The sequence below is a fragment of the Lontra canadensis genome, unplaced genomic scaffold (assembly GCF_010015895.1).
Source record: "Lontra canadensis isolate GAN:19392208 unplaced genomic scaffold, GSC_riverotter_1.0 scaffold86, whole genome shotgun sequence".
NCBI classification, from domain to species: Eukaryota; Metazoa; Chordata; class Mammalia; order Carnivora; family Mustelidae; genus Lontra; species Lontra canadensis.
Genome location: NW_022631080.1, coordinates 5,304,407 through 5,331,288, shown reverse-complemented (window position 1 = coordinate 5,331,288; position 26,882 = coordinate 5,304,407). Strand labels below are relative to the sequence as shown.

General features: G+C 37.1%; 1 protein-coding gene across 1 annotated transcript in view; it reads right to left on the bottom strand.

Moving 5' to 3' along the window:
- Positions 1 to 26,882, bottom strand: part of CFAP47 (cilia and flagella associated protein 47) — a 509,602-nt gene that overhangs the window by 354,385 nt on the left and 128,335 nt on the right. The window contains exon 26 of the mRNA XM_032883134.1: positions 18,611 to 18,820. Within this exon, the coding sequence (XP_032739025.1) occupies positions 18,611 to 18,820 (210 nt within the window). The remainder of the gene's footprint in view (positions 1 to 18,610; positions 18,821 to 26,882) is intronic.

Sequence of the window (26,882 nt, the reverse complement as noted above, 5' to 3'; positions counted from 1 at the left end):
CCTAAATATTCAGCTTGTATACCCTAAGAACAAGAACATTATTCTATAACACCATAATCGTATCATCACCACCATCAAATTTAACATCAGTATAAGAATATTCTCTAGTTTACAATCCATGCTGAAGAGTCCCAGTTAATGCCAAATTCCAAACTAAGATTATTGATTGAATTTATTTTCATTTAAACCAGGACAATCTCCCAGTCTTGTATGGTCCTTCCTGGCACTGACATTATTTTTAAGAGTCAAGGCCAGTTGTCTGAAGTATTCTGATTATCCTCTCTTGACTGGATAATGTTTTCTTTCTGACCAAAAAAACATCGTATGTGCTGTCGCATGGTTCTCATTTCATCCCACAAGGAAGTATAGCAGGTCTGTGTTCCTCCTCATTAGTGATACTGAGTCTGGTCATTTGTTTATGATAATATCCATCAGATGCCCTCATTTTTTATACCAACATTAAAAATATATAATTTATATATCATGAAATCCATCTTATTAAGATATATAATTCAGTAGTTCTTAATATTTTACCAGGTTGTGTAACTGATGTGTAACTTTATTTACACACAAAAAGAATGGGAGAATGGGTATGTTTATTTAAATACTTACTGCTTACCATAGTTAGATAGGCCAATCAGCAGGACTTAATCTGGCACCGTAATGTATATTTATAACAGGCAAGGCCATCCATGATGTTGCCAGAGAGAAAAATCTCTCTACCACCAGTGAGGACATCAAACATCATTTTGTTAATCATTAATAAAGTTACAGCTTTTATTTATTCATTTTTAATAGGTCAAAACAGAGTGAAAAGATTCTTGATGCTAATGTGATTCTCACTTGTTTTTCAATATCCTTCTTTGAGTGGAGGGAAAAGAAATAAAATTATAACTGCTCTTCTGAACATTGCAATAATCCACAATATATGTTACTTGCAGCCCACCAAGGTGCTGTTATTTGTGAACATTAATAATTCTAGTAAATATATGCTATTAACCAATGTAGCAACCTTGAAAAGACTTTTGGTTTTATCCTAATGTACATAAAGCCACAGAAGTGTGTTTTACATGTGAACGTATTCCACTGATTTGTATCACAGCAAAGTAAGGTAAAGGCAGAGAATTCTTCTTTAGGTACATGAGAGATTGACTGATATTCATCAAGTCTAGAAATATATGTCAATTTAGCAATATTTTAAATATATATCAATTCTTTTTACAAGAATAATCTCATGTTTAGTCTGCTTAACAATCTGAACATAATCCCATAATTAATGTAAACCATTTCTGAAATCTTAAAATCTCTCTTTAGGTCTATTCTCACAATTTTAAATCATTAACTTTGATTAATATAGTATTTCAAAGCATTTTATTCTTAAGTCAGTTCTCTTATACACAGTGGTTAACACAGTTAATGGGTTTCCAGGAAAGAATTTTGACAAAGTAAAATTTACCACCAAAAGTTACCATTTGTGTCTATGCATATATATGTATGCCATTAACGTAAAACAATATGTCTATTTGTTTTCATGAAGGTTATATTCTTAATGGTTAATCAGAGCCAACACTCTAGCTATTTGATACGATATATGGATCAGGATTTACAACTTGATGGAACGAAACACTAAAACTCTCTCCATGAGGGCGCCTGGGTGGCTCAGTGGGTTAAGCCGCTGCCTTCGGCTCAGGTCATGATCTCAGGGTCCTGGGATCGAGTCCCGCATCGGGCTCTCTGCTCAGCAGGGAGCCTGCTTCCTCCTCTCTCTCTGCCTGCCTCTCTGCCTACTTGTGATCTCTCTCTGTCAAATAAATAAAAAAAAAAAAAAAACAAAAAACTTAAAACTCTCTCCATGATAACACGAAGTCACACAAAACAAAAAGCTTACTTTCATTAAATTCTTTCTTTTTTTTTAAGATTAATTTATCTATTCGAGAGAGAGGGCACACATAAGCTGGCGGGGGTGGGGGGTGCGGGGGCAAGGAGGACAGGCAGAGGTAAAGAATCTGAGCACGGAACCCCTCACGGGGCTCAATCCCACAACCCTGGCATTACAACCTGAAGGAGTCAGATGCTTAATTGACTGAGCCACCCAGGCACCCCTAGTTAAATTATTTCTAGAATGCTGTAGTGCACATTACTTTAGAAGACAACCATGATCTAGCTAAAATGAACTAGGTAATTTTTATAGGTTAGTTTCATTTCATGTCTTGGAAGACCTCAGGATACATGTGTATTTTTAATGAACCTAACAAAAAATAAGAATTTGAAAGATCTAGGCTCAATCAATTCTAAGGAAGAGTTTTGGTTTGGTTTGGTTTGGTTTTATAAACAATAACACAGACTAAGATCAGAGCTGGTCAGAGTTGGATGCCATCAGCTCTGTGTCATGATAGAACCTCCTCCTTATGAAAAATCATTTCCCTATCTGACCAAAGGCCTAAAATCCCACCATGAAATATGTATTGGTGTTGGCTAGAGCAATGAAATCCAGAATATCTATTGATTAGAAATTAGTATCCTAAAGGTTAAAGATTAACAGCTAAGCAAGGGGACACTTATTTTTTTTTAAAGATTTTATTTATTTATTTGACAGAGAGAGAGAGAGAGAGAGATCACAAGTAGGCAAAGAGGCAGGCAAAGAGAAGGGGAAGCAGGCTCCCTGCTGAGCAGAGAGCCCGATGCAGGGCTTGATCCCAGGACCCTAAGATCATGACCTGAGCCAAAGGCAAAGGCCTAACCCACTGAGCCACCCAGGCGCCCAAGGGGACACTTATTACAGAGCAACTAGGATATAATGAAATGAGCCACAAGGGCTTGGGGAACCACGTGATGGTCTGACATCACTTTCAGAGAGAATATGGCTGCAGAGGATAAGGTAAGCTGGGAAGTCCTGGCAAAAAAGAAGTGGTTCCAAGGGGAAGGGAAAAGTAAATTAACCAGGAATTACCATGTATGAAGTACAGCTGGTCCCTGACTTAGATGGTTTGACTTATGATTTTTAGATTTTAGGATGATACCAAAGTAATACACATTCATTAGAAACCATACTTCAAATTTTGAATTTCAATCTTTCTCAGGCTAGTGACAGGTGGGACAATATAGATAGAACCATTACGTTTACCACTTAAAGTATGGCATTCAATAAATTACATGAAATATTTAATACTGTATAATAAAATGGGCTTTGTGTTAGATAACTTTGCTTAACTGTAGGCTAATGTAACTGTTCTAAGCAAGTTTAAGGTAGGCTAGGCTGAGTGAGCTATGATGCTTGGCAGGTTAGGTGTATTAAATGTTTTCAAGTTACGATATTTTCAATTAATTGTGGGTTTACTGGGGCATAACCTCATCATAACTCGAGGGAGATCTACACAGCATAAAACACTCTTACCTCACTAACATCCCAAAGTTAGATTATGTCTTTCAGAATATTCCCATTGCATGTATCCAGTGTTAGGAAAAGAGAAAAAAGGTTTATTTGAATTGTGTGTTGTTTTATTCCTTTCCAAAAAGAGATATATGAAATTCATGCAAAGTTACCTCTTCAAAATCAGTAACAGATGTAGAACAGTAAATACACCAACAAGTTCCCGTAATCTATGAGAAACGTTCCCAATTTTTAGGCCACATACTCTTACAAAGCATCCTAGAGTATGCATTCGCTGAAAAGTAATTTGCCTAACACAGGTTTTAAAAAATGAATTTACAGATTTCAGTATGTCCTCTAATAGTTAATAAAAATAAACTTTAAAGTATTACTGAATTTAGAATAACTTGGAAATATGTTTTCTCAAAAAAATACCAGAGTAAAGTGTATCTCATATAGAGGGTCTAGTAAATGCAGTACTTGGAACGTATAAAACCATTGTTCTTCAGCTTGAATATACTCTAAAATAGGCCACATTAGGGGCGCGTGGGTGGCTCAGTGGGTTAAGCCTCTGCCTTTGGCTCAGGTCATGATCTCAGGGTCCTGGGATCTAGCCCCATGTCGAGTTTACTGCTCAGTGGGGAGTCTGCTTCTCCCTCTATCTCTGTCCCTCCCACTAACTTGTGTACTCTCTCTCTCAAATAAAAAGTAATCTTCGGTTACATAAAACAAACTACAGCAAGTTACAAAAATTGATATAATTTGCACCTAGTTCATATTCATATATGCTACTTTTAAATTTAATTCCATTTTAAAGGTTTGTTGATGTCAGGCATTGCCACTGGTCACCATGTCCTTATATCAATTCAGTCAAAATCACTCTTTCCCATTCCCCACTTTACTACCATCACTGAAGTCCTATACCTCTTCAAGCCATCAGTAGGGGATAGCTGATTTATTGGTCTCTCCATTTCTAGTCTTTGTATTTTCACAGTCACCCAACACATAAATATCTTCTCTCTTTCGTCTAGCTCCTTACAGGCAAAGACCAGTATACAGCACATAAAAGATACATGCAGGGTGTCTGGGTAGCTCAGCGGATTAAACCACTTCCTTCAGCTCAGGTCATGATCTCAGGGTCCTGGGATCAAGCCCCGCATCGGGCTTTCTGCTCAGCAGGGAGCCTGCTTCCCTCTTTCTCTCTCTCTCTGCCTGCCTCTCTGCCTACTTGTGATCTCTCCCTCTGTCAAATAAATAAATAAATAATCTTAAAAAAAAAAGATACGTGAAAGTTGTGACTACATACATGGGTGGATGGATAGCTAGATGGATGGATGGAGTGACTGACATCCTCATTCAAGATCCATCTGAGCTAAGAGAAAAGATTACTTCATAGCCCTCATGAGGGAAACCACAAGTATAATATTTAACCTCAAATTAATCATAGGCTGGGTTTACTAGAAGAAGACAGTCTGGGGTTTAAGAACTTTATGAGAATCAATACCTATGTAAGAAAGAGGGAGGAAGCAGACTGGAGAATAAGAGCAAGAAGATGGGTTGCAAGGTGTGGAGAACAGGATGAGGTAGAACAGCCATATTGGCCTAGTAAGGCCTTGGTCGACTGGGCAGGGAGCTTTGGACTGCCCTTCAGAGCTTCTGGCATTGGGCTATACTGTCTGGCCCCCCAAACTTGCCTGAGTCAGTCAGGAAGTGCAGGTTGCCTGCCTGTTGGAGGACAGATAACCTTGGGCCAAGTGGAGCTAGGACAGGTTCTATAGGAGCTGACAAAAGGAAGTACAGCTAGCTTCAATCCATGCAGTTGGACAGCAAATTCTACCTTGAAGGGCCACACGGAGGTGCAGTTCTGTGTATTCCATACTAATCAACTCACCTTTATTTTGACTTCTAAGTCAGAAAAATCTACCAGGTGAGATGATCATCCAGTACAGAAAGGTGGACAAACTGCTAAGACAAAACTCTTGGTGTGTTTTACAACAGATGAGATACGTGTCGGTCAATTTAAGCAACTCTGCCTAAGTAAGGAGAGGCTGAGTGACCAGTCAAGAGCTTCATACCTCCCCTAGATCCGTGAAGTCCTTCAGAGAACACAGGTCTTGAGGCACATGTTAGAATTCTACTGACTACAAATGTGAAATGCCCTTCTTGGTCAATTTTCCCGATGCCCAGCCCTTATCCTTCAGTATGAATTTACTGTATATGTCACATAGCACTCATCTTTAGCAGTAAGTCTCATTTGAATATCTAATGGACAATGGTATGGTATTCAAAGTTAGGGTTTCATCAAGTGGGAACCAACTGAATGCAAGTGGACAATATTCTTATTTTTAAAGTAAGAGCATGACTGTGTCCTCTAAGATTCATTATAATATTTATCTTTAAATAAAATCCAAGCATTTAAATGGTTAATTTTAAGAAGCCCACTAAAATTCTGAAACACTATTATTAAGGCACTTTATCAGTTGCCATTTGGTTTTAATACTGAAAGTGTTCAGACTATAGGTAGAGGTCAAAAAATTTTAAATAGTAAAATTACATAAAATTAAGCTTATTAAAATAAGACAGTTCAATACATTTAATCAACAAATTAAAATAAGAAATGCTAGCAATATTGTTAGTTTTAAGTTGAATGCAAATTTATAAACAAAAAAATTTTCAATCAGTTGTACCATGTTCTGCCTTTGTTTCAACTTGAGGGAAATAAATGAATTTTGATTTCTAATAACACCCTCTATAAACATAAAGCATAAGTTTAAATATCACCCACCTAATGTGAAATGCTCAAAATTAGAGAGAGCAATAATTATAGAGAACTAATGGTCACAAAAATTAAACCAGGTTGCGATGCGAAAGAAATACATAAGAGATCTCTGGGGACATCAGTGATGTTCTATTTCTAGACCAGAGTGGTAGATAAAGTTGGGGGAATTTGGAGGGGGAGGCAAACTACGAGAGACTGTGGACTCTGAGAAACAAACTGAGGGTTTGGAGGGGAAGGGGTGGGAGGTTGGGTGAGCATGGTGGTGGGTATTAAGGAGGGCATGCTGGGTGTGGTGCATAAACAATGAATTTTGGAACACTGAAAAAATAAAATAAAAAAAGTAAAAAAATTTTAGAAAGAGTGTTTACAATGATTTGTTAAGACATGCAAATTCATTTCACATAATTTTCTCTATGTTGTTTCAAGAAGAAAAAAAACCTTCCCAAACAATCAAAAAAGCAACTTGTAAACCAAATGCCCTCAAACTGGTACTGCTGTGGTAGTCGAAAATTCTTACCACGGAAATATCATTTGCACTAACTACAAAGTTAGAAGTGATTGGAAGTTTCCTTGCAAATGTGAAATCAATGCTGGCATTTAGAAATTGGGAATGTGAGTACAAACATTCCCCCATATTATCTTGAAATCAAGGTTATAATCAGCAATGACAGCAGGAAGCAACCATTAGTAGTCAAAAGAGAAAACCCAATATGCCATACCACGAAGTATGTGACCAAACCTCTTCTTCTTAATAATAGGTCGACAATACCAAAATGCTTGTTTATAGGAATCTAAAATGCAGAATGGACAAACACAGAAATCAGGATATGTTTAAAAACAAATCTAAGGGGGCACCTGGGTGACTCAGTAGTTTAAGTGGCTTATTCTTGATTTGGGTTCAGGTCATGTCGTCAGAGTCCTGCAACTGACCCTGTGATGGGCTCCATGCTCAGCGGGGAGTCTACTGGAGATCTCTCTCTTCTCCTCCTCTCTATCCAGCCCCCCACCTTCGTCCCTGGCACACACTCTCTCTCTCAAAGAAATCTTTAAAAAATTAAAAAAAAAATTTTTTTAAATAGAATAAATAAAAACAAATCTAAGGATTCAAGACAAACACATAAAGATAAACATACCTGAGCACCTAAAGGAAAATTTCCGAAAGCTGGGGCTAGGGAGCAGAGTCATGCCACCTCCTTCCACCTACTGAAATGACAACGCCCAAGCCTGCTGGCAGAAATTGGGCACCAATGTCATGGCTTTTTAGGTCTTGCAGAACTTCCAGTGGAGAAGGCCAAATCTCCAGTTGCCTAAAAGGCTCGACTGCATGAAATGCAATTAAAATACCAAGAAGGATTTATAGAATGTAAAATTTAATAAAATACTGGAAGTGCCATGAAGGAGAAAGAGCTTCTCCTACTTGGGTTGGAGTCTCCTGTTGCCCAGGATCTATCCTCTTGTTTATAGACACAGAATCCCCCTCCCAAGGGTGGACAGGACACATAGCCATGTAGGTGCACATACTTGTACTAGGCTTGAGTCAGTGACATATTGGCAAAGGTGATGGGTACTTGTTCTCGTTCATCTCCTTAAAATTTCTGGCCTGTGCTCTGAGCATTCTATTCCATTAGTCTAGAGATAACAGCAGTAGACTTCAGAAGCTGTACATTAAAGATAATGGAGCTAGCCCACAAGCACCGGATTACCTCACCAATTCATTCTGTTGTGTGACATATGCAGGAAAAAACCCACAAACTAATTAGGCATAATATTATCTTAAAAACAACCTTTATCTATGTATACATATTTGTCCATACATATACACATAGGCTTGCAAATATTTGCATGACCAAAAGTAATATATGAAAAGACACTGCATTTTTAATACCATATGTGATTATGTATGTGGGAATAAAGGTGGAGAAGCTATTAGTACTATTTTCAACTTTTGCATTGTTTGAATTGTTATAATAAGAATGCATTCCTTTTTGTTATTAAATGCCTGATTTTCGGGGCGCCTGGGTGGCTCAGTGGGTTAAAGCCTCTGCCTTCAGTGCAGGTCATGATCCCAGGGTCCAGGGATCGAGCCCCGCATCGGGCTCTCTTCTCAGCAGGGAGCCTGCTTCCCCCCCTCTCTCTGCCTGCCTCTCTGCCAACTTGTGATCTCTCTCTCTGTCAAATAAATAAATAAAATCTTAAAAAAAAAATAAAAGAAAAAAAATGCCTGATTTTCTATGCAAAAGCTATCAATATAATAGCAATCAAATATTATAATCCTGTAAAGGTATTTTCTTGATTAATCAATTCATATTTACAAATAGGTAAAGGGCTGAGTAGCCAGACAGAATCTGAGGAAAGAGAGATGGAGAGGACTGCACCAGTAGGTCCCAAGGTAGAAACCAACTGCATGCGGATCCAGTTTCTAGGGTCTCCATGAAGACCAGTAATCAGGCAGGGGCTCATAACAACTAAGGGAAAGACAAAGGGCAAGACATTGGAATTTCCTCTAAAATGAAAACTCTCTGCGCAGGGCAGAGACTCTCCAACCATCACTGGCTCCAAAGAGAATGGGGGTAAAGAGAAGGAAAAAGGACTATGGTTAACTTTTCTTCCTGTAACCTGTGTTAAAAGCACTATGATTTAAATATTGCTATTAAATAATGGCAAATATATTAGAAGTTTCTGGGCTTTTGAAATTTCTATACAAGTTTTAAGCATCACCATTTTGCTAAAAGTGAATGATAATAAAATCATAATTATGAAATTTTTCTGTTGAGAGTTTTTTATAATACACTGGTATCCTATGTTTTGGTTAAATGCAAATAAACGCTCTACTTTATATTTGAGACTCTGCTACTATCCTATGCTCTGGCTTAAGAGGTCTACCATGAAAATAATTTTCTTCATAGAATGAAGGTGCCATTACAAACAGCCTTCCACAGGGCAAGGTCAAGGGATAAGGAACAGACAATCAGAACAAAGCCTGGCTTATGAATTCTATGCCCCCTTCACTTCATATTCTATCTATACACACAACACACAGTGTTATATATAACCCAGCCCCCCAAAACATGACAGACAATGTTTCATGGCAGTATCCCAACACTGTTCTTAGTTATGATCTATTAGATGGTTATGGAAATATTCTTGAGATTTCTCATTGCCTGCATTTCAGCAGCCATGACGCTAAAATTCTAGATGGCCATTGTTAACAGGCAGCAGGTTTGTGCTAAGAATGGAGACCCCGAAAGATGAACATGTCCTAAATAACTGGTCTTCTTAATACATAAGGGGAGTTTTGATACCTTTGCTTCTAGCTATCTGGTAGTATCCCATAAAGGTTCCTGTCTCATTTTATATACTCATTTTAAATATTTAAATGTGCATTTAAGTATATATTTACAGGCTTATTTTAATATACAAATATCCCAGAAAGTCACATACAAAGCAGATATTAATTTACATTAGAATTGTTAAGGTCATATTACCAACCTGAATGTATTAATGCTCTACGTGTTTGTCTCTGTGGCTGATTCATTCTCTGTTAATCTCTTTTATGTGATGCAAGTTCCCACCCCTTCAAAAGCAGTAAGGTGTCTGGAAGAGGCATGCTAAGAAGTACTAGAAACAGAACCAAAATTGCCAGGTGCACACTACACAAATGCCAAATTATGCACTGAGTAAAACAATAATTAGAATCACCTTTCATTATTCTTCATTTCATTTTTATTGTACTGAATGCTTTAAAAATAATATTATTTGAATTTACGTGATTGTCAATGCCCTATTATTTTAATAAGAGTAACATAACAAGTTTTATTATGCCTCAAAAATGTTTTTTAATCCATACAAGGTTGATAAAATGCAACTATATGTAGAAAGAAATATAATTAAGCACTGTACATCCTCAGTTGTAAACAAAAGACCTGCACATTTTAAAATATATTTCCTCACTAGCGAAATGTTCAATATATTTATAATTAAGACCATGGGCTTTATCTCTAAATTTAGAATGGGACAACTAACACATATCAATGAAGAAGGGAGAAATTACAATCTATCATTTAAGCTTCCTATCAATGCATTAATTTACCTACATATGCCAAGTCCTTATTTTACTTGTTTTAATGTCAGAAGACATACAGAACCCAGTACCTTAAAACCAGCAACCTGCAAAACAAAAGAAAACTGTGACTATTTTTCAAGAATTTTGCAAAACCACATCTTGCTCACGATTAGGAGAACTACCAATTTGTATTGCTTTAGAGTGAGCAACTCAATCGGGCGCATCCCAGAAGTTTCCGTGCCAGGAAATTCACAGAGCAGAAACTTGAGTGGCAGCTCTGTTGCTAATGACACTGAAGCTTCTAAATGCCAGTGAATCTCAAAAGTCTGGGACTTCTCCTGATGTCACTGGAACTATATTACTGTGTTGTTTTGGACACAAAATCACATTTCATATGGTAAAAGAGTGATATTAAAATATTTATCTTTGAATAGCAATGAATTCTACAATCTAAAAGGGAGATGCATATATATATGTAGTGTAAGCACCTGACAATTCGGTTTTTCTGATTGTGAAGTTAAGTGCCTGACATTAGGCTTCTGATTGCAGAGGCATCCACTTCAAAGACATGCATCTGAAATAAACATACTGCCAGCTACACAACTAGATAAACAGCCAGGCCACAGACGTGAAGTTCCCTGTTTTAGAGATCTCTGGTTGACTTAGGTAACTGACCATCTAACTGCTTGCTTTTTTTCCCTTCCCTTACTCTAATTTCTGCTCTTATATTTTAAATTCACTCATAAGGAGTGAACCCGAGACCCTAGGTGCCCCACCCTCAGCCCCAGGCTTGTACACTCTCTTTCTACTGGCAACCTCACTGTGTGGCCCCGAGCATGTCTTATGCCCTTAAAAATATGTGAGTAATAAACTTTGTTTTTTCAAAGTTCCTTGATGGTAGTTGCTGGGGTGCATCTCGTAATCACAGTAACAATCACAAGGGTCTCAGTCCAGCCACAACATTGGCTCTGAAAGGGGAAATGTCTGTGGGGACTCGCCACAAATAGCAAAGGGATAGGTGAGTGCTTCCAGTATTCCTGGCCAATAGTCACTACTGATAATGTGAGACTGACCCAAAAGAAAAATAGTATAGAATCCTTTGAACTCTGGCTATGACAGGCATAAACCCTTTAATTACTAAGTCTTGGGGCACCTGGGTGGCTCTGTCGGTTAAGCCTCTGCCTTCAGCTCAGGTCATGATCTCAGGGTCCTGGAATCGGGCCACGCATCGGGCTCTCTGCTCAGCAGGGAGCCTGCTTCCCCCCCCCCCCGCCTACTTGTGTTCTCTCTCTCTCTCTGTGTGTGTGTGTGTGTGTGTGTGTCAAACAAATAAATAAATAATCTCAAAAAAAATTACTAAGTCTTGGGGCACCTGGTTGGCTCAGTGGGTTAGAGCCTCTGCCGTTGGCTCAGGTCATGGTCCCAGGGTCCTGGGATTGAGCCCCCCATCAGCCTCTGCTCGGCAGGGAGCCTGCTTCCTCCTCTCTCTCTCTCTCTGTTTGCCTCTCTGCCTACTTGTGATCTCTGTCAAATAAATAAAATCTTAAAAAAAATTACTAAGTCTTGATTGGGTCCAAGAGCCAAAAGGAGTGTTTAAGGGAAGGTCAGTCAAGGGTGTGAGGACCTAGGATAGTGGCTGACTATTCGACTGGTAAAGATTTACCACTGTACGTGAACTAATCAGCAGCCCTGATTTTTAGTTTAACCTCATGTACTCTTATTCCTGTTTATTTCTAATCAGCCTCTCATTCAGAATATAACATGTGGTTCAACTTGCCTGAGAACTCAAAATCTTCCTATTCAAGTAATGGATTATATACCACATGACGTATCAAAACTTAGAAATAATTTTATTCAATCTTCTTAGTAAACTGGCAATGTTTTAACAATAAAATCCTAGGATTTGAAAAGTTAAAGGGAAGCAAAGTTGTATGATAGACATAATGAGATCTGTTCTCAAATCTAGGTTCTTTCACAAGATAGCTGGGTGAGGGTCAAAAAGAGAAATAGTAGTACTTCAATTTCCTCTGCTATAAATTAAGAATTCTACCTCACAATGTAGATCTTAAACAGATTAAGTTAGATAATGTATTAGCAAATAAAGCAAACCTACTCTTAAAGAAAGATGGGTATTTAAAGATTCTCACAGCAGGGGCACCTGGGTGGCTCAGTGGGTTAAGCCTCTGCCTCTGACTCAGGTCATGATCTCAGGGTCCTGGGATCGAGCCCCACATCGGGCTCTGCTCAGCAGGGAAACTGCTCCCCTCTCTCTCTCCACCTGCCTCTGCCTACTTGTGATCTCTCTCTCTCTCTGTCAAATAAATAAGTAAAATCTTAAAAAATAAAAAGATTCTCACAGCAATACCATTTTCTAGTGTTAATGTTATTTCTTGACAAATAATTAAGTGTTCCACTCTTTAATCTAATCTCTCTTGCGAGATTTTTCCCTTATTTAGTCTTTTTAGGTCCACTGCCTCATGTACTTTACTGCACATGAATCACCTAGGGATACTTTAAAACTATAGATGTTGGTTCCTTAGATCCAGAATGAGCTCTGAAGTTTAGCCTTTCACACCAGCTCAGTGTCTGTCTGGACTAGCAACCTCAGCCTCACATGGGAACCTGTAAGACATGCAAATACGCAAGCACCACCCAAGACTTACTAAATCAGGAACTCTGGACATGGGGCTTGGAATCTGTTTTAACAAGCCTTCAGGGTAAGTCATACGTAGCGTCAAGGTTGAGAACTGGGGTTCTACAATGAGGGTTCTCAACTTTGACTTCCCATCAGAATCACACAGGAAGCTTTCTAAATTTGCAGTGCTTAAGTGGCCCTCCAGACAAACTATATCATAGGCTATGGGGTGGACTGAGGCATGCATATTTCTGAAAAGTTCCAAGGTGAGGGGCACCTGGATGGCTCATTCATTTAAGTGTCTGCCTTCAGCTCAGGACATGATCCAGGAGTCCCACGATCAAGCCCTACGAAGGGCTCCCTGCTCAGTGGGGAGTCGGCTTCTCCCTCTCCCTCTGCAGCGTCCCCTGCACCTTCTTTCTTTCTCCCTCACTCCATCTCAAATAAATAAATAAAATCTTTAAAAAACAAAACAAAACGAAACTTCCCAGCTGATTCTGGTTTCCAGTCATGAGCAACACTGCTCTGAGGGTTAGGGGGAGTACCACCATATCCATTTGGTAGATAAGGAATTTAGAGGTTTCTTTCATTTGGCTTAAATTTTAATTTTCAATTACTCATGTTAACTCTCCCATAAAACAGCTAAATTTTTTTCTTTTGTTCTAAAGTTATTTGAATTAAATGTGGGTACTAGCTAGGAAAGATATAATCAGTTTTAAGTATAATAGATACGTGTTAAGTATTTACAGGATTTAAAAAAATGTATAGAGTACCTCAGAGTCCTGACGTGCCACATTGCTAATTATGAACCTTCAATTTGTGTTTGCTATTTTAACAATGAGACACTACTACCTCAGATTAACCTTCAGGTCACCTGAAACATGCAAGTGAAATCAACTCTTGAATTTACAGAAGTAAACATGCTGTTTGAAGTTATTCATAGGAAAATATTAAGCTGTCTTTGGCATCCTTAGAATTTCTTTGAAATTAATCTCCAAAGCCATAACTTTCATTCTTTGCAAGGTCTAGACAGTGAACTTACAAAGCAAAAAAATGGCAAGACTTCATTCTCATAATTTTAAGATCCTTCAAGATGTAATTTTCCCTTCTCCTCAACCTGTTGTGCAAAATAAGGGATTACAACATTCTGGCACCTCTTAATCAATTTGTTCCCCTTGTGAATTCCCAGATCAGACACATTTTCAAACATAAAAACAAACATCAATACTGAAACACAATATAAGTGATTTGGAGACTCTCCAAAGCAATTCTTAACCTTATGACAACTGTCCTGCCCCCATCCCTTCTTTCCCTCACCCCAGGGTGGATCTAATCACTCTTTTAATAGAAGAAAGCCCCTGTATCTGGAGTAGCCACTGGGATCATTCTGGAGATCTAGAATACTGATTTTAAAACTCATACCACTTCGGCAGCACATATACTAAAACTAGTACCAATTCTAGAACACTTATTCAGTTATTGCAACATGCTGGCACAGGGACTGTTCTAAGCAATTTATATGTAGTTGCTCATTAAATTCTCATAATCACCATCTGCTCAAATATCACATCCTCAGAAATGTTTTATCTGTCTGATATATGGAGGTATCCTTTACTTTCTATCTCATTAAAATCATATAATTTCCTTGTTAGTTTGTGACATGGTATTATTTATCAATTTTTATCTCCTCCATTACAATGGAAGCTCCATGAGGCCAGAAGCTTTGTTCTGACCTCAGCGCCAGAAAAAAACCAGGCTTATTTTTGCTACTTTGTAAATACTGAATGAATGAATGAGAAAAAAAATCTACTTGAGAACCAAGAAGGCTTTTCATGAAAAAAGGGATAATTTTGGAAGCACAAGATTTTGGTGGTAGGGAATGACTGGCTGACCTCATTGCCACTCAAAGTCATGGCCACTACCTTTTTTCACTGGCTCAGAACCAAGCAATGGGTCTTCCTGTCATTCAAGGTAAAAGTCCAAATCCATACAACAACCTCAAAGGCCCCACTGGGTCCAGTGCTACTGTTACCTTCCCAACCCTTTCTCGTAAATGCCTCCCTTGGGCTCGTTCTACTTAGGCTACACAGGCCTCTTTGTAAGCATTCATCCTGATGACCGTGCATCAGCTATTCCCTTAGTCTGAAACGATATTCCCAGGTATCTTTCTAACTCGACCGTCTGCTTCCCATCTCTCAAATCCCACCCTCTTAAGGGAAACACTCCTTATCATCCTATATTTTACTGAAACCTAGTCACTCCCTCTCTGGTACTCCCTAGGACCTGACCTGGCTCTTTGTTTTCCTAAAGCCTCCATCAGTAATCACACACCAGACCTACCCTTATTATTGTCTCTTTCCCCCTGCTAGACTCCAGGCTCATGTTCTGATCTCTGAAGTAACCCCTAGCACTTAGAATAGTGTCTGGTAGGTGTCTGGTACATGGCGAACATTCAGTAAATACTTGTTGAATAAAGGAATAAATGAATGAATGTCTCAGTCATTACTCACAATATCAGAGTGCCAACTGATAATAGTGTTAAAGATATTTGGGTGACTGGATCAGAACCTTGCTTTCAAGGCCACTCCTGACTCTGGGCTGCACTGAATTACCCAGACATTCTTATTTCTCAGCTCCAATTTAAATGTTTATCACTCACCCAAGACAGAGGTAATTATGATTTCTAAAACTCTATCTTCTCCATACTTATTTTATATTGATGATTTTCTGATTAGGGGCTACCTACAGACATTTTAGACATTCACTAATTTTACCAATAATCAGCTAATACTTTCTCTTCAAGGTAGATTACGTCTTAGGATGCTTTCCTTAAATCTTATACCTATGTAAGGGAATTCCTGTTATCCTATCGAGGTGATTTTTCTTTATCTACTCCCTAATTCTATAGATATAACTTATTTAAGACCTATATATGTTCTAGGGAGCCTGGGTGGCTTAGTCATTAGGCGTCTGAGACTATTAGACCTATAATACTCTGGGGCCCCTGGGTGGCTCAGTGGGTTAAAGCTTCTGCTTTTGGCTCAGGTCATGATCCCAGGGTCCTGGGATCGAGCCCCACATCGGGCTCTCTGCTTGGCAGGGAGCCTGCTTCCCTTCCTCTCTCTCTGCCTGCCTCTCTGCCTATTTGTGTCTGTCAAATAAATAAATAAATAAAAATCTTTATAGACCTATAATACTCTTTGACCACATCACCACCCTTCCCATAGATACACAACCTCCATTCCCAGATTTTGTGGGGAATTCAGAGAAAAGGCAAGTAGGGTGTGCAACCACTGACATGAAGACACATGAGTGTGGAGGGGGCCATTATTAGTGGCAGCAAGCGCATTAGCAAGAAAAATAGTGGCTATAATTTATAGCTCTTGGACCAGCTAATCAACCCAAATGTGACAAAGTCTAAAGAAGGAAACAAAGTAAGAACACATTCTTAGGCCCTAAGGGGAACCAAAGTATGAAATGGTCTTACATGAGTAAAAGAAAGCAAAGCATGAAGGAATGAGTGTTTTATTTTGTACTGAACCCATGTGCTCCAATATGGACAAATCGGATGCAAAAAGGAAAAAAAAAAAAAAGGATTCAATTTAGCATGATCCCTGACAAGTGCAATTTGTCCTTTGAGATTTTACTTGGGAACCTATGTAGCTATCCCTGATTTACCCGCTGCCCCAAGACATTATTTGCTGCTCCTACTGTACTGCCTTCTGTATTCACTTCTTGGCACCAAAGAGTATATAAAAAACACTTATTTAAAGTCTACCCTTACTACACTGACCTCCATCAAGGAAGGGCCCCTTTCTAATCCATCTTTTCTTACCCAAAAGATTGGGCGGAGCACACATGGATTACCCACAATAAATAGATGAAAACAAATAAAAGAATAAAATGTATTCCAAAGAGAAATTCTGAAGTGAGAAAGAAACTCTTGAGGAATTTCTTGGTGGAAGACTTCATTTATCTCAATACCATCAAAGGTGGAAAGTCTACAGAAAGAAAGGCAAAGACAGCTGTGGAGCTGAGAAGGGACAGAAGACCTGGTCATATGTTCTATGGGAAACTAGATAAGGAGTTAACAATGAATGCATCAGTAAAGGGATTTACCAGAACTAAAGTTCCTTGGAGTGCGTATGATTCTTGTTCATCTGGGTGCATGGGAGAGCCTTTTGTAGCCCATCCATGGTTTTCAATGTTTCTAAATTACTTCTAAAAGCTCTGTTTATCTCAAACTTGCAGAAGGTTGAAATGGAGCTTAGCAGAAAGTAAGGTAAGAATGGTGGGGAAATCCAGGTAAGAGAAACCAGTCTCAAGGCCAAAAGGAAACACACAACAAAAAGAAAAGATAAAAAAAGATAATCAAATATAGCAACCCCTCCTTTAGAGGCTGTTTTCGGGTCTCCTTACTGTCCTATTTGCTGACCAAAAGTGAACACTAGCACAGTCAAGTCTATTCGTGCTTCTGTAAGAGGCGTTTGTACCTTTGTCCCAGAAGCAATCTTGTCCACTTAGTATTGAGTCAAACTATTGCCTTCCTTACCCTGTTAATGTGGTCTAAGGCTTCATTAGCTTTAAGACACTCATGGATAAATTATTCATGGTTTTTACAGGTGAGTTCACAGGTCCACCTTACATAGTGCTTTGGGCTAAGTGTGAATTTGTGGACTGGAGTGCAGTAAAGTGAAACTTTCATGAACAAGGTTGGTACTGTACAGAAAGACAGAGTGTCTCCCAGGACAGAGGCACAGAGTTCAGCGCTTGATAGGAGCCTAAAGCAAAACCATTAAAAATTTGTTTTTAAATATCAACAAAAGACAGACCATTAGCATCAAAAGAGAAAAACGGGAGTCCAAGTGGTATAACTTAGATGATTTTATCCACCTATATATGCAAGAGACACAGAAAGTGGAGTTCTGGAGAACTCCATGAGCTGTGTCCTAGATACGGCCACACTCTGCTCTGCATGCAACATTTCAATAGCATCTATCTCCCCTTCTAATTCATAACACAGAAATCAATCCTTTGACTACGAATATACCAAATAGTAACAACCCCCCTACAAGTCAATAAATGATCACACTGAATACATACACTGACTCTCATCTTTAGTGTACAATTCTCTCTAATGCTACTTTTCACTACAAACGTTTTTAACAAATTATATTGCTTGACCCATTAGCCTCTTACAACCTGGGGAATCAAATCATCTCAGGGTGTAACTAAAAGTGGAATTTCTGATCCTACAAGCTACGAAATCCAGAAACATGTTTTTACCAGGGTATATTTGAATCTCCCCGAGTCTGCTAAAGCAACATGCAACAAAATTGCATTGTTCGGAAACTCGTTATACTGATATTTCTCATTTTCATTTAATACTTATTTTACATTTCCTTGGTTCCAGTTCCTGTCCAGTTATTCAATGATTACTCACTCAGGGAATTTCCCATAATTACAGAGGAGATAGGTTCTGTTATTACCCCCATTTTACGGCAGAGAAAATGGAAAGGCTCTCAGAAGATAACTTCACCACAGTTAAGAGAGCCAGGATTCAAACCCACACAGCCTAGCTGCAGGATATGCTGCTAACCACTTTCAAGCTGTTTCTCACAGGAGCAATGCTACATTTGGAACTTTAATGTAGAATGTCATGTCCAAAGTCATTATTTCAGATGTCACTCCTTTCAATATTTCACAATAGTGTAAAACATAAACTTATCATTCTTCACTGTCAGATACAAAAGAATATCTTACCAGTTATTTCTGTTATCATAGAAAAGAATATCAGTGAAAAATGACACAGGTTTATTTGATCTGAAGCTGAGGTGGCAGGTGAGTGCTGCATTCATTCCACTGGGAGACCCTCTGATGACTCTGCCTTTTGGCAACGTCACAGAAAGAGGATGAACCTCATCACCATCAAAAAGTCTTGCTGTGGGAATCTGGACACATAACGTTGAATCTCTGTTTGAAATAAAAAAAAAACCTCAAAATACATGCAAGTAACTGGATTTAAATGTGTCTTCCTCTGGTTTTTGAATCATTGGAAAAATTAAGCAAGAAATATTTGCAATAATATGCCCAATTATTAAAAATATTTTTGCATCATCTCTTATTTTGTCACAATATAGGTAAGAACGATAATATATTAATGTGACCACATAAGATGATCCAAACTTCCTTCTGACCTCTATGAATTAAAAAAGAGGATTAAAACACCTGACTAAATACGTGTTTTTATCAATAGCCATGATATAACTAGTATTGTCCTTGAATATATCCTTTAAAAAATTTACCAAAACTTACCAATTTGATAGCTAAAGCTTTAATGCATATAGACTAAATATAATACTCAGAGATGCATATACACACACAAAAAATTTTAATGTGGATACTATTAAGCACTTCTATACATGTCACGAATAGTTTCTAATCATTACAACTAAAAAATTCTGCTTAATCTTCACATATTTCATTATATACCTATAATTTATTTAGCCAATCTAAAGTGTTCATGATTTCTAATACCACAGTATGTAGAATTAACCTTTAAATCTACACTTGATAACTTTTAGTCATCAGTAAATATTTAGCCATATTACTTTTAAAATTTGATTATATGTGTAGGCTCCTATAACAAATAAGAAGTGTTATCAAATGGGAATCATATTTCCCTACTACGTTAATTACAATGAAGATCATTCATCTAATTAGCTAAAAAAAGTAAAGAGAGATATCAACTCCAATTACTTAAACTGATATGGTTCGTTGAATAAAAAATTAAAAATGTAATTTACAAATCAGGTTTGCATCCAATTTTGTTGTTAATAAGGTAGCTATGTGTCATTTGGTAAGTTATTAATGCTGTTGGTCTTATTGTGCATACAATGAGAAGACTGGGTTATATCATGTCTACAGTCCCTATTACATGTTCCTTTCATTATACCGTATTTTTCAAGATCCAAATTTTGACTTGAGATCATTTTAAAATTGATATCTTTATACATTCATTCAAAATTTGAAAGAGTAAACCATTAATCCACTTATTAGACAATGTTTCTTGATTAAAAAAAAAAACTTTTTAGCACAATATAATTCAAGCCACTTCTATTTTCTGTTTAAGTGACAAAGACTAGTATCTGCTTATAAGATAGGGTCTTGAAAGAACTGGGAAACCTAAAGTTGTCCAGTTAATGTTGAGAAACTACACTCCTGTCACCAAATTGCATTCAGAGCAAGCTCTAAAGTATACATAAGCACACATCATATCTTGCAGGCCAAATGTTAGAAACTAGAGGCTGCTTTGGGCTCCACAACTTGAATGATACCCATTTATTTTCAACCATCACATCACACTTGGAACTTTTTTCACTGGACCTCAGAATACTTAACTATAAAATAAGAGACTGAATGAAGAAGCTCTGGGGTAGCTACATGATCTAGAAGTTGATGAAAATAATGCTTACAGGCAATTTACACTGGTGCACAAACCCTCACATTTTGTATCACTTTAGCATGTCAACTAGCCACTCTATATATCTACATCTTTATAGATAGGCTTATATTTCTAAATAAAAATTAGTTTGGCTAATTAATAAAGTAAAGTAACTTTGGCTTTCCTTTTTTGTTGTTTTATATAAAGGATATCAATATACAGAGTCTTTCTTGAGTTTCAAAAAAAATTTTACCTCAATAGTTTGTTTCTAAGAGCTCTGAGTTGTCTCATGAGCTGAGGTTCATCCACTTCACAGCTATAGCTAGATTCACGTACACATATATCACAAATTATAATCCTTTTACCGGCCACAGGACATTTGTGCAGTTCCCAGGTTTTGCTGTTCTGAATAATGCTACTATGAAATAATTTCAAACATATAATACATGCATGCAAGAGTTTTTCTTGCATATACTGTGAAGTGGAATTACTGGGCTGTGAAATATGACGATATTACACTTTGCGTATTATTATCCAGTGTGGTCCTAACTCATTGACATTGTGAATAGGACCTGACTTCTTAATGTTTATCTACCTATGACAGGCAAAATGCTTATTTTAGTCTCCAATTTTCATTTCCAAATCTACAAAAAGGTCAGTTATATGCTTTCAGATGTTCATTACCCATTTATGAATCCTCTTCTGTGAAGTACTTATCAGGAGTTTTTTTGTCAACATTTCTTTTGAGTGATTTGATATGTTTCTAACTAAATTTATCAGTCATTTATTTTATTCTTAGCATGATTTCAAGTCCTATTTAAGAAATTCTTCTCCTCCCACAGATGTTGAAATTGTTTCCCAAAATATTTTTTAAATTTCTTCCTTTCACATTTAAGACATCAATCCATTTGTAATGGATCTTTGTGTATTGTGTGAAACAGAAATCCAGTTTGAAATATTCCACACAGATAATCAATTGTTTCAGCACCATTTACTGGATAGTATCCCGTTTTCTCCACAGACTGTCAATACCATTTTTATCAAATATTCACTACCTATTCATATATGGGCTTTCTGCAAGTCTCTTTATTCTATTCCTTTGATCATTTTTATCTATTGGCACACCACTACCATATTGGTTTAATCTCGATATTTGGTAAGGCAAGCCCTTCTTATCTTATTCTTCTTCAGGAATGGCTTGGCTATTCTTTTTCTTTTTTTTCAAAAAGATTTATTTATTTATTTGAGGGGGGGCAGGGGAGAGCAGGAGAATGGGGGGAGTGGCAGAGGGAGAGGGAGAGACAGTGCCAAGCAGACTCGATGTTGAGTGCAGAGCCCAATGTGAGGCTCGATCTCACGACCCTGAAAATTCAAGACCTAAGCTGAGATCAAGAGTTGGAGGCTTAACCAACTGAGCCACCCAGGCACCCCAGGGCTATGTATTTTAAATAGTGAACCTATATGTGTCTATTTTGATGAACGACCTTCATAGCTTTAAAATTTTACCTGTAGATTCTTTTAATTTCCTATATGTAAAATCATCTAATCCTTACATATTTTCTCTTAATTTCATGCATGGACTATGTTTTTCAGGAAAATGTATTAGAGAGGCAGTGATAATAGGCATCCTTGCCTTTTCTTTTTTATTTAAATGGAATTAATTTATGTTCCAGTAGCCATGGTAATGTCTCTTCTAGATACATGATAGAAAATTTTAACAATTTAAGGGATATCTCCTTTATTCCTGATATTAAGAGTTTTATCATAAATGGTTTTGGAATTTTACCAAATGCTTTTCTTCTGCAACTATGGAAATGATCATGTCATTATTCTCTTTAATTTGTAAATGTGGGAGATGAAATACAAAGGTATTTTAGGTTTTCTAACATTAGCCAAATCTTATAACACTGGGGTATAACCACTGGGATGTCATGATTTATTAAGAGATTTGTATTATATATGTAATATACATTATATTAATAAGTATATATAGTTTAATTCACTAAGGATTATTGCATCTATAGTCATAAAAGAGATTGGCCCATAATTTATTTTTCTCATACTGTAATTATCTGATTTTATAATAATATTTTGACTTCAAAAAATAGAGTACATCATATCTTTTTCTCTTGTCTAGAATTTCTACAAGGTTTGAGAAACCAGTTTCTTGCAAGTTTAGTAAAACTTGCCCATAAAAATATCAGAAGATGGTTATTTTCCTTGTAAGGAGATTTTAAATATTGATTCAAAGTCTTTCAACTTTCTATGTATTACCAGTATGGTTTTACTAAATTATATTTTTTCTACAGGGGTGCCTGGGTGGCTCAGTGGGGTAAAACCTCTGCCTTTGGCTCAGGTCATGATCCCAGGGTCCTGGAATTGAGCCCCACAACGGGCTCTCTGCTCAGCAGGGAGCCTGCTTCCCTCTCTCTCTCTGCCTGCCTCTCTGCCTACCTGTGATCTCTGACAAATAAATAAATAAAATCTTAAAAAAAAAAAGATTACATTTATTCTACAAACATCCCATTTCATTTAAGTTTTCAAATGTGCTGGAATAAATTTCCTCATAGTATTTTCATTATCTCATTTTTCTCCACTGGATATATAATATGCCCCATTATTCTTAATACTATTTAGTTGTATCTTCTGTCTTTTTGTTCCTTATCAGTATCACTGTATCAGTACCCACTATATTAGTTTTTCAAAGAACCAACTTTTGGGTTCAGTGAGCCTATCTTCTATACACTTGCTTTCTATTCCTTTAATTTCTACTTTTTCATTTTATCTACATTCTACATCCCTTAGGTTTAATCTATTATTATTAAGCTGAACACTTGAAACTTCTAATCATTTTTTATCTACTATCAGCATTTAAGACTACACATCTTCATCTAAGTACCATTTTTCCTGCATTCCGTAAGTGTATTTATTCGTTTATTGCTTAACCACTGGAATTTAATATAACAGATGGAGTTAACTCAACACAGATGCAGGCCTAATTGTCTAAAGAAAACAACAGAAGTGACTATGTGTTTCAAGATAAGTTCTCAAATTTAATACTCAAACACTATTTATATCAGGGAATGTTATCATGTTTTGATGCATGGTACTTTAATTATTATTTATTTGCAGAATTCAGTATTATATCTTCTTTGATTCCCCATAGTACATTCTTCTAGGGGGCCCTGGCTGGCTCAGCCAGTTGAGTGTCCGACTCCTGATTTTGGCTCAGGTTATGATCACAGGGTCATGAGATTGAGCCCCTCTGTCAGACTCTGCTTGAGATTTTCCCTCTGCCCCTCCCCAAATCACGTGTGTGTGCGCATGCGTGCAATCTCTCTCTCTCTAAAATTAAATTAAAAAAACAAAATGAGTTTTTTAAAGTTCCAAATGTATGGCAGATCTGTTAATATTTTAATGATTTTAAAATTATAATTATTATCAGAAAACATTGTATATATATGATGTCAATTTTTAAAAATGTGTTACATTTGAGGGGCACCTGGGTGACACATTTGGTTAAGCATCCAACTCCTGGTTTCAGCCCAGGTCATGATCTCAGGATTGTGGGATTGAGCCCTGAGTCAAGCTCCATGCTCAGTGGGGAGTCTGCTTGGGATTCTTTCTCCATCTCCCTCTGTTTACCCCCTATCCTACTCATGTTCTCAACAAAATAAATCATCTTTTTAAAAAAATATTGTTAAATTTGAATTATAGAATGATACACTCTCAATTTTTGTAAATACCTCCTATATGGTTGAGAAAAATGTCTACTCTGTAACTGCAGGGTGTGGTACTTTATAGCACTATTTTTAATACGACTTTTAGTATTTTAATAATATTAGTATTAAATGAATTAGGCTTTTAAAACACCATTTCCAAGTTTTCTTTATCAATACATGTATTTTTGTCTTTTGGACTTATCAATAATTGAGATATGTGTTGAAACATCCTACAGTGATGAAGGACTAGTCAATTTCCCTGTATTATTTTAATTTGGGGTTTATATACTTTAGTTGTGCATACAATTTTAGAATTCTGATAGTTTCCAGGTGAGCTGCACCTTTTAAAATTAATGTATTTTTAATATTAAAAATACATTTTACCTCTTAAATAAGGTTATCACATGTAAAATTAATACTGTTATCCAAGTTTCTTATGGTTATTCTGCTGTAACTGCTCCTAACATTTCAGTTTGGTGGTTCTCAACTGGGAGTGGTTCTGCATCCCAGGGGACATGTAGCAATGCGTGGAGACAATTTTTTTTCTGTCATAACTGGGGGAGGATGCTATTAGTTAAAGACCAGGGAGGCTGCTAAACATCCTACTATGTACAAATTAGCCTCCAGTGAAAAAAAAAGCATCTTTCCCAAAATGTCAACAGTTCTGAAGTTGAGAAACCCTGCTTTACTTCACTCTTTCTTGTCCTTATGTTTCACATATACTTCTTTTAACAGACAGTTGTATTTTTTTTTTCTTATTTACTCTAACATTCTCCATCTTTTAACTAGTCAGAGTAACTTATTTACATTTAATGGTCTTACTCAACTACTTAAGAGTTTTTGCCATCATTTTTGTTTCAGTTTTTTCTTGCTTTTTAAAGTATGCATCTCTTTTTCTCTCTTACAAAATTAACCATGATTCTGTTGGTTTCTATAGTGTTTGTATAGTTATATACAATCTTAGGTTTTGTGGATATCCTTAAAAATTTACCCTACATACTTTGTTTAAAAATTCCTGTAAGTTATATTTGGTTCATTTCCAAGTCTGTGTTATATACTTCCATGTTAATTACTAATTTTTATAATGTGATCTTATTTTACAAAATTATTTATATTCTGTGTCTGATAATTCCAATATCTAAATGACTTAAGAGTCTAAATTTCAAGATGGGGGGCGCCTGGGTGGCTCAGTGGTTTAAAGCCTCTGCCTTGGGCTCAGGTCATGATCCCAGGGTCCTGGGATCAAGCCACACATCGGGCTCTCTGCTGCTCATCGAGGAGCCTGCTTCCTCCTCTTACTCTGCCTGCCTCTCTGCCTACCTGTGATCTCTGTCAAATAAATAAATAAAATCTTTAAAAAATAAATAAGTAAATTTCAAGATGGTTGTTTGTACTCTAAATGTAACTCTAAATGATGGTATCTTCCCTCCTTATAAGTTTTGCAATACTATACTACACTCATGTCTGGTTGACAGCAATTGTGGAAACTGAAATATGAGCCAAAACTGAGGACGGCTTCATTTAGAAGAGAGGTTCACAAAGTGTGGTCCATGCATCAGCAGTGTAAGCATCATCTGGAAACTTCCTAGAAATACAAATTATTACATACCATTCCAGGCTTCCTGAATCATAAATTCTGGGGATGGGAAGCAACAACTTTTGTTTTATAAAGCGTCTCAGGTGATGCTGATATACACCAACATTTAAGAACCACTGGTCTAGAAAAGATTTGCTTGCTTCTTCTGAAAGGTGGAAGGATTTACTCACATGAACTATTTTAGCCTCCTCCAGTGTCACCGGGTTAATCCAGGAATTTGAGATTATTTTCCTACCTTGAAGAAGTTGCCTCAGGTTTTAAGAACAAGCCTACATTTCGCAGATTATTATAGCACACCACTCCTACTCTGGTTTCTGCTTATAAATATGTACTGATTTGGTCTAGTTTGATTTGAACCCTTTGGAAACCTCCCATATTCCTCAGATGCCAGTAATTAATTAATTACCTAATTAATTAATTAAACACACACATAATTTACTTGTTTTGTAATGCAAGGGTACATAATGTATCTAGGGCAATATGCTCTTAGGGTTTGGGCTGTTGATAAATTTTTTTAAAAATGAAAACAGACTGCATTCTGCTATACTATGTACATGTGATAGGCAGAACTCTGAGATTGTTCCCAAGAGCCTTAGTGTACACCCAAACTCTGCATAATTCTCACCCCTTGGGTGGCAGAATGTGTAAATATGATACCACTTTGGTGAATCAGCTGTGTTATACAGCCATGGTAAAGGGACTTTCCATACGTAATTGATATCCCAAGTTAAATGAATTCAAGTAAAGCAAAAGGGAGATTATCATGGGTGGATTAGACCTAATTAAGTAAGATCTTAAAAGAAGGGCTGGAGGTCAGAGAAGTCTGACATATGGTACACTTCTGGCTTTCAATGAGTAAAGTCCCATGATGGGTGGAGGAATGACATGGTTAGGATTTGAGGGTGGCCTCTAAGAGCTGAGAGTGGTCTCAGCCAACAGCGAGCAAGAAAATGATACCTTAGTTCTACAACTAAATGTATCAGTCCTGCCAACAACCAGAAAGACTGCAGGAGGACTGAGCCTCAGATCAGACAGTTGCTATAGTCTGCACCTTGACTTTTCCCTACTGAGACCATAAGCAGTGGATGCAGCTAAACGAACCTGGACTCCTGACACAAAGAAACGATGAGAGAACAAACTGATGTTTTATGGCACTAAGTTTGTGGTAGTTTGTCACACAGAAATAGGAAGCTTGCTTTTCGTACCACAAAGAGAGATGTATCAAAATTTTTTACAAGAAAATAAAATGACTAATTGTGAAATAATTAAGTG